General features: G+C 40.5%; 1 protein-coding gene across 1 annotated transcript in view; it reads right to left on the reverse strand.

The window, feature by feature from the left end:
* Deup1 (deuterosome assembly protein 1) overlaps nucleotides 1–5,286 on the reverse strand; it is a 76,956-nt gene extending 71,670 nt beyond the window's left edge. The window contains exon 1 of the mRNA XM_076843878.2: nucleotides 5,249–5,286. Within this exon, the coding sequence (XP_076699993.1) occupies nucleotides 5,249–5,277 (29 nt within the window). The 5' untranslated portion in view covers nucleotides 5,278–5,286. The remainder of the gene's footprint in view (nucleotides 1–5,248) is intronic.
* Nucleotides 5,287–9,762: the final 4,476 nt, after the last annotated feature.

Raw genomic sequence — 9,762 nt, forward strand, 5'->3', positions numbered from 1 at the left:
CAAAACTGTATCTTCATTAATGGATTGGCATTGGGGACAGGACTGAGCTTTCAGCAATACTGGCAAGGATATGAAGAAAGACAAACCCTTTTCAATGTTGCTGAAAATTTAGTAGAGTCATTATAGAGATCAGTATAGAGTTTTGTTTTGTTTTGTTTTTTAACCTGAAAACGGAATACCATATAATCCAGAAGTCCCATATGCGCAATGGAAATGAACTTGTTGAAAAGACACCTGAAATCCCATGTTTAATACTATTCACAATAGCCAGGGTATATAATCAACTAAATGTCTACCAGGAGATGAATGGATAAAGGAAATGTGGTTTATATACATAATAGAATTCTACTGAGCCACAAAAAGCATGAAATCCTGTTATTAGCTACAACATGGATGGACCTGGAGGACAGTGCAAAGCTAAATAAGTACAGAAATATAAGCAGTATGAATAGAGAGCCTATAGAATGGGAGCAAATTTTTAATATACGTACATCAGATAGAGCACTAATCTCTAGGATATATACAGAACTCAAAAATCTTAACACCAAAATAACAAATAGCCCAATCAAGAAATGGGCCAAGGAACTGAACAGACACTTCTCAGAAAAGGATATACAATCAATCAACAAATATTGGAAAAAATGTTCAACATCTCTAGCAATTAGAAAAATGCAAATCAAAACTACTCTAAGATTTCATCTCACTCCAGTCAGAATGTCAGCTACTAAGAATACAAACAACAATAGGTGTTGGCGAGAATGTGGGGGAAAAGACACACTCATACATTGCTGGTGGGACTGCAAATTGGTGCAGCCAATCTGGAAAACAGTATGGAGATTCCTTGGAAAGCTTTGAATGGAGCTACCATTTCACCCAGCTATTCCACTCCTCAGTTTATACCCAAAGGGCTTAAAAACAGCATACTACAGAGACACAGCCACCTCAATGTTTATAGCAGCACAATTCACAATAGCTAAATTGTGGAGCCAATTTAGTGCCCCTCAGTAGATGTATGGATAAAGAAAATGTGGAACATATACAAAATGGAATATTACTCAGCATAAAAGAGAATAAAATCATGACATTTGCAGGTAAGTGCTAAGTGAAGTAAACCAATCCCAAAAAACCAAATGTCAAATGTTTTTTCTGATATAAGGATGTGATTCATTAATGGGGATGGGAGGGGAAGCATGGGAGGAATAGACAAACTTTAGATAGGGCAAAGGGGAGGGAGGGGAAGGGAGGGGGCATGGGGGTAGGAAAGACAGTGGAATGAGATAGACATCATTACCCTAGGTACATGTATGAAGACATGCGTGGTGTCCCTCTACTTTGTGTACAACCAGAGACATGATAAATTTTGCTCTCTATGTGTAATATGAATTGAATTGCATTCTGCTGTCATATGTAACAAATTAGATTAAATAAAGTAAACAAAAATTAAAAATAAGCACTATATGATCTCATTCATGTGGAATTTAAAAAAGGTTAATCTTAGAGCAGTTGACAGCAGAATGAGGGTTTCCAGATACTGGAGGAGCAGTGAGAAGTGCAGAAGAGAAGAGATTCATCATCCAGCACAATGCTATTGTTGTTTGATAGGAAGAATAAGATTTTAATTTGTTCTTTTTAGATAGACATAACAGTAGAGTATATTTTGACATATTATACATACATGGACCATATCTTATTCTAATTAGGATCCATTCTTGTGGTTTTATATGATATGAAGATTCGTTGTAGTATATTCATACATGAACATAGAAAAGTTCTATCTGATTCATTCCATTGTCTTTCCTATTCCTACCCCTCTCCCTTCCCTTCATTTCCTTTTGTCTAATCCACTGAACTTCATTTCTCCCCCACCCTTTAATGTGTGTTAGCATCCATATATTAAAGAGAATATTCAATCTTTTGTTTCTTGAACTTGGCTTATTTCACTTAGCATGATAGTCTCCAGATCTATTCATTTACCAGCAAAAGTCAATATTATGGAAATATTCCATTGTGTATTTATACCAAATTTTCTTTATCCATTCATCTATTGAAGGGCACCTATGTTAGTTCCATAGGTTAGCTATTTATTGTGAGTTGAGTTGCTATAAACATTGATGTGGCTGTGTCACTGAAGTATGCTGATTTTAAGTCCTTTGGGTATATGTTGAGGAGTGGGATAACTGGATCAAATGGTGGTTCTGTTCCATGTTTCTGAGGAATCTCCATACTGCTTTCCATAGTAGTTGTATCAATTTTTAGTCCCACCAGCAATGTATGAATGTACCCTTTTTCCCATATCAGGAGAAATAAGTTTTGGTATTCCAGGGCACAGCAGGGTCAATATGATCAACAAAAAAACACTATATGTCTTAAAACACAGGAAAGGAATTTAAATGTACTACTCATAAAGAAATGATAAAAGTTTAAGGTGATAGATACATTAATTACCTTGAGTTGATCATTATATGACGTACACATAAATCAAAACATCATATTATATCTCATTGGCTTGGCTAATGAATTTCCCCAGGGACAGTTATGCTGCATGTTTGTACTTGAGTATGGCATGTATGAAATGTATTTTTCCTCATTCTATAACGCTTCCTATTATAAGAAACAATAACAACTTAATAATTGCTTTTAGAAGAAAATGAGAATAATAACATACAAGGTTAAGTCTACGAGGACAAAAATAATGGGAATAATGGGAGCTGGTGGTAGAGAAAAACAAGAAGCAACCCAAGTAGGTACTTCTGGAAGCAGGGCATGAGTGTAAACCTGAAGTTAGGAGGAATGAATAAGAAGGAGTTGGGCTCCTAGGTCTTCTCACTGGCATTAGACTCAAGGCATATTCTCTGGGAAAAGGAAAAATACAGAGGCTCTGGACTGAGGGACTACCAGGCACAGTGGGGGCAGGGCCACTATGCTGGAAACTGGGGGAGAGGGTTAAGTTAAAGTCTCACAGTGTAAGTCTAAATTTCCAGCCTCTTCCTCTTCCTCAGCTCCCAGAATGCTAGCAACCCAATGTATGTCCTCTAGGAAGGAGGATGAAGATCTGATCAGCCTGACATTAAATCCTGCAAACAAATAGCCTACCTCAAATGGCCACACCATGATGACCACTGTTATTAAGCCCCTCCATGTGTACCTGATTTCTTCCCACCTACTTTCTACTCTATTATTATTATTATTATTTTGGTACTAAAGATTGAACTTGGGGGCACTCGACCACTAATCCACATCCTCGGCCCTACTTTGTATTTTATTTAGAGACAGGGTCTCAATTGAGTTGCTTAGGGCATCACTTTTGTTGAGGCTGGCTTTGAACTTGGGATCCTCCTGCCTCAGTCTCCCAGGCCACTGGGATTACAGGTGCATGCCACTGTGCCTGGCTACTCTATCATTCTTAAATAAGAGAAAGCAGAGGGATCCCAGGGTTATGTGAAGAAAGCCACTAACCTGAAAAAGAAGGTAGGTCAAATACAAACAGACATTTTTGAAGATACATAATCTGTGTCTTAGTTCTTAATGCCATCAGCATTCCAGAGAGCCAACATGTAATCAATCCAGAATTCTAACACTTGGCTCTGCTATGGATCATAGAGTATTCCCTGAATCTCACTGCCATTAATTTCCAACACAGAGGGAATCAGAGCCAGACATATCTGAATTCAATTGTATATTCTGGGTAGAAATTTGTGTTTTCTTTTCTGTTTCTGAGCCTCAATGTGGCAGAGTAATACTCATTCTTTTATAGATGCTCCTTGACTTAAAGTGGGGTTACATCTGGATATGCTGAAAATATCATAAGTTGAAAATGCTTGATACACTAACCTATTGAATATTGTAGTTTAGCAATACAGTACACTGTGTGTAGTATCAGTATCTACTCGCTAGCTGCTGCTGTGCAGCACTGTCAAATACAATTATACCATGTATTAGGAAGAGATACAGACTCCAAATTTGAACTATGGTTTCTATTGAATGTATATCTCTTCAGTACCGTCATGAAGCTGATCATAAGTCAAACCATCACACGTAGGGGATGTCTCTATTATACAGCATTTAAGTTTAGACATATGGTTGCCTGGTAAGAGACCAAATTTCCTAGTGTTCTCACCTCTACCTGGGACTAAGTTCTGACGAATGGATAATAAAACCTTAGTGAGGCCTGCCACTTCCAGGTCATACTCTCAGAAGGAAAAGTCTTGTTCTTTGCTCTTGCCCTTACCCTTCTCTCCATTAAGAGCACAGTCGTGATTGTGGGAGCTTATTTCCAGAGATGGAAATAAGGTAATGAGATGGCAAAGCTGCCCTACCAGTTCTGGTCTGCTTATCTCTGGACTAACGTATAAAATAGAAATGAACTGTAATCTTACTTAAGGCACTATATTTGGGGAGTCTATTATAAGAACTCAGATTACATAATAATATATTCTATTTTCTTACTGTAAAATGAGAATGATACCTAGCAGGACTGTTTTAAGGAGAAGGAATGGAAAGAGTGATAGTTGTTACTATGCACCATCCAGACTTGTAAAGCTTTCCTTCAGAGCCATATGTCAAAGTTATGGTCTGAGCAGAACTGAAAGTGGGACACCTGGAGTTGTGTGACTAGTGCCAAAGTTCATCACAATGAAGATTGAGTGCTATAGTACACCTTCCAGATCTGAGGTCAGTTAGGGGCAAGTTAGTTAATAAAACAAAAGGAAGAAAAACCTTTGTGGCACTGGTGGCAGCGAGGGATATGGACATATTTATGAAAAAGAATTTGGTTCATTTTGCAAGCTGTTTTTTCTTGAAACTTTTGACAAAATATCCAGCTATTACTGTTTGAGAATCTGGATCTATTTTGAGACTGTGTTTAAGTGTTGAGTTTAGTTTTAAGAGCAAAAGTAGAGGTAAACTAGGGACACTCAATGCAGTTAGAAAGGGGAAAGCTGTCTAGGAGTTGCTGTACTGTGGAAATGGAGAGCATCTCAGGCCAGCCTGGGCATCATCACCATACTAGACATTGGACAAAGTCATTAAAAGTTGAAAAATAGTGATTTTCAAGTACAAGACTGAGTTGAAATTGGAAAGACTTACACTAATGAATTTTAATAAGTCTCTTGAATTTTCCCCAAGTCTCCTTACCAAAAATAATTGGCACATCCTTCTATTAATAATACATTTCAAAATTCATGTTTCATCAAGGTGGTATGGCATAATTAAATATTAATTTATTAAATAGAAATTTCTCAGCACTTACCCCACTGTAGTATGGGCTTGGTTCTCCATGTCAAGAAACTGCTACATCTGGTTTATATTTCTTGGTTTTGGATCTGTTGGGGGAAAATGATCTAGATTCCTAAAATGCTTACATTTTTTAACCTACAAAACATGAAAATTTGCTATTGGCAAATTTAGTTGTTAGTTTTTCTGAGTATGGTAGCTCTTAGTATTATAAAATGTAGAAATTGGGATTTTTTTTGTTGTTCTTTTATTTTCCTTCTTTTTTTTTTTTTTTTTTTTAAAAAAAAGCGCTCCTGTACACTTATGATGGGTGTTTCTGACAGAAACGAGCATTAATTTACTATTCAATGATCAATAGCTTGGTACCAGGTCCTTTTCAAAGTGCTCAGTACAGGTTGATGAGTAAAACAGAATTCCTGTTTCAGAGGAGGTACAGCTAGAGGTTTTGAAGCTTTCCATCCAGGTAGATCGCCTAAAGTTTTCCCTTTATTTGAATACATTCATTCTTTATTCCTTTCTGCATTTTGTTAGAAAGACTGTATCATGAGATTTAGGACAAAAAAATAGTCTTAAGAAATGCCTTGAGATACAAAGAAAATGGATTTAAAATAAAACAAAAAGGATTTTGTGGGTACCGTCTTACCTTTTGCCCAAAGTAAACTAATGTTCGTCCCAGCAACAAAGTTTTAGTTAAAAAATAGTCTACGAGGATAAGTGGACAAAGTATTGAAAGACGCGACAACTCCTCTGAATCACTACATAAAAGTCAATTAAAGAGTATTTGGGGTGGCGGAGGAGGAAGACGACTTTGGGGATCCTATCACATCAAAGGAATCGGACCTGTGTGGAATTGTGGGGGGGCGGGCAAGGATGGTGAATGAAAACCGGCCGCAGGTAGAGATGAGTAAATGATTCTGCAGGTTTTCCGGGAAAGAGGCCCTGACGAGGTGCGTGACCTGCCCAGGTCCACACAGCTAGCTCCTAGACCTTCCAGCCTGGGCAGAACCTTGCGCTCTGGGTTCCGCAAGGCGGGTCCAGGCATCCCGGTCGCCGTCCACCCGCCGCGCGCCCCGTCCGGCCCCGCGCAGGGGTCCAGCCGGCCTCCCGCCGGGCGACCGCGCAGTTGAGCCGCTCGCCGCTGTCCCGGGGCAGCGCCAGCCCGAGCAGTCCGGCCGGCGAGGGAGAGGGCGAGGCCCGGGGACGAGGGGGCCTGGGAGCCCCGGGGCGGGTTACCTGCGTCCCGCCGCGCCGCGCCGCGCTAGAGGTCTGAGGACCGACCGCCCAGGTCAGCGCCGCCCGCCTGGGCCCGCCCCGTGGGGGCCGGCCACCTGCCTTCAGCGCCCACCGCCGCGCTCCCGCCGCTCAGGCCCGCCTGCAGTGGCTTGGCCGTTAGGGCCTCTCCCTCCCCGCCTGCCGGCCGCCAGGGGTTGCCATGGAGACGCGGCCCGGCTGGCCGCCGCGGGAAGGGGGATGGGCGCGGAGGGCGCAGCCCCGCTTTCTGCGGGCTCCGGGCCGCTGCAAACTTCCCCAGAGCCCGCGCCACTCTCTGTCACTCTCTGCCTGGTGTCTGCCCCCTAGACAGAGACCGCCTTCTGGTCCTTTGCTCTTTGTAGTGGAGCAACCAAGGGCGCCTTAGAAATATTTGAGTGTCTGAATCAAGGAGATAACCAAGGAACCGAGTAAAGGGCTGGGAAATTCTGCACCCAAGTTTCTTAAATCCCCCGGCCCTCTTGCCTCCTACCCAGATTTGAAATGGTGTGGAAGAAGAAAAAAAAAATGATTGTGGGTAAAGAGGTCTGCCTTTCTCTTTTCATCAAAGTGTCTTCTAGCTGGGAAGAGCTGGATTTCTTTTAACCTCTCAGTCCTCAGTTACTCCGACGGTGTTAACAGCAGCATCTGTACCTGTCTTTCCCATAAGGCACATTGATTGGGTCCCTGGAAATCTGCCAGTTAGGCAATAGTCTGTATTTTTAGGGAAGAGGAAATTGCTTCTCAGTGGGGGGAACGGGAACAGAACTGAAGTGACTGATTCTAAATTCTACTTTTTTTCACCAAATTCTAAGACTAATTGATGACAGAATCTGTCTCATCCTCTTGATTTCACAGAGAAAATGACAGGGGAGGTGTGTGTACATACACACACACACACACACACACACGTGGTTTATATTTGTATATATGATTATACTCATATATATGATTATATATTATATGATTATATATGATTATATGATTTACTTCTACTGGTTTGTAGAACGATTTTTTTAAACTAGCACTTGAATTTTGTGTGTGAGAAACATTGCTACAATTAAAGAACAGAATTTCTTCCCAATACAACCAGTTAATTTCTAATTCTTTTATTTACACTCTACTTACATGACTTTAACATCAATTTACTACTTTAATATAGCTATCATTCTTAAACCAATCTATATCCCTCCAACTAGATTCCATATGAATTTCATAAAACCATTTCTGTTTCCTGAAAAATCAGGTTTCATAGATGAATTGTGTACAGTTGCCCAGAATATTAGCTCTAAATAGTGCTTCGCAGCTTTTACATTTCATTCTGAAAACCTTAGTCATGTTCATTATTGTCTAAATTGAATGGGTCAGTGTATTTTTCCTGACTCAAGAAGGGACAATGAACTAGGAAGGAAATTTTAAAATTTCAGGATGGCCAAGAAGATCATTTATACAGTGTAGTGCTTTACCGTTGGTAAGGACTTTCACCTGCTCATTATTTCAGGCTCAGAAATATCCTTTCAGGCAAGTGTAACCCGAGACATTAATAGTTCCTTTTAGTAGATTACAAAATCTAGGCTTAGAGAGAATAAAGGATTTTTCCAAGATGATACATCTAGATCAAGTGCAACTACGGTATGAACCTAGGTCATCTTACTCCAAATCCAGTGCTCTTCAAATTCCAACCAAATATTAGACTTTGAATAGGTGTCTTCAAGTCTTGTATAGGTAAATGTAGAATTCACATTTTCAGAAGAAGGAATGGTTGTGGAAAAGGCTAGCCAAACCTGTGAGAAGATGTAGTGTAATGGATTTTAGGAAAATTTAAACAGACAAGACTCCTGATACGGTTTGGATCTGGAATGTCCCCTGAAAACCTCATGTTTTGAAAACATTAATTCTTGTGCTGTGGCATGATTCAGACATAGGACTTCTAGGCAAGGAAAAGAGCTGTAACTTTACCCATGATCCATTTGAGAGATTAATAATTTGAATGTGTGGCAACTGTAGGCAGGTGGAGTAGGAGGAAGTAGGTTACTAGTGTGTCTTTGGGGTTTCTGTCCCCCTCCCTCACTCCTTGTGTTGTGGGGGACAGACGAGGCAAGGCACCTAAGATAGTAGGAAACAGTTTTATTTGACTGCAGCCAGGTTCAGAGGGTACAGCTTTCACTGTAATCAATTAATCCCCTGAACCCTGAGTTCAGGTAGTTTCAGAACTTTATACCCAGTGTGTAAGGGGAGGGGCTCAGAAGTTCACAGTCTGCAGAAGTTTACACAAAAGCAGCTTTTTCTTCCACTGTTTGGGCAAGTTAGCCCTTCAAGGATAACACCCCAGAAGGGGAGAGCTTCTTCTCCCCTTTCTTTCCTCCCCCTGCCAGCTGTTACCATGGAGCCCAATTGGTAACTTCTCTTACATTAGAAATGTGGACATCTCTATGAAGCTCCAGCTCAAGGCCAAAGGCCTTATTAAAGGATTTGTCTTTTTTTTTTTTTTTAATCACATTTTGCATTTGTAAACACACTTCTACAAACTACTATACTGGATAAATGTTTATGGAAAACTAGTAAAGGGGCATTCAGCACCTGGAGTCCAGATTTCTTTCAGGCCAGTGGCCAAGTAAAAATAGAGCAACAGGGAAATAGGAAGTTTACCTACATTGAACTCTATTGTAGAGACTCTGTTGCTGGTAGTTCCAAAATCAATTATGGTAAAGATTTCTGGAGAAGCTTAGTTAAGATTTTCTGGGGAGGAGTGGGTGCCATTACCCTTGAGTTCTCTCTCTCTGCTCTAGGGCTGCCATGAGTTGATAGGTTTCCTCCTTCATGCCCTTCTGCTAGAAGGTATTGCCTTACTTCAGCTCCAGAACAATGGAGTCTGTGGACCATACACTGAACTTCTGAAACTGTAAGCCCCAAATAAACTTTTCTTCCTTTAAGTTGTTCTTTCAGGTATTTTGATCACAGCAACAAAAAGCTGATGAATGCAACCTCCTTTCCGTTTGATTTAATAGTATAATGATTTTCATTTAATCCCAAGTGCAAAGACTTGAATTTGCACCGAAATATACCCATTATTAGATCCTTTCACATGAATTTATTTGAAAGGGGTGAGGAGAGTAGGAAGGCCTCAAGAGTAAAGGAGAGGAAGAGGGTGCTGAGCATGGAAAACTTCCTAAAGGTAGCTGGTAAGAGGTGGTAAAAGAGCTGAGTCCTGAAGGAGTACTGGAGGACACAGCCCAGAGTAAGGTATGAAATATAACCAGAATATTCAGAAGTGGAGGCAAT

The sequence above is a fragment of the Callospermophilus lateralis genome, chromosome 2, assembly GCF_048772815.1.
Source record: "Callospermophilus lateralis isolate mCalLat2 chromosome 2, mCalLat2.hap1, whole genome shotgun sequence".
Taxonomy (NCBI): domain Eukaryota; kingdom Metazoa; phylum Chordata; class Mammalia; order Rodentia; family Sciuridae; genus Callospermophilus; species Callospermophilus lateralis.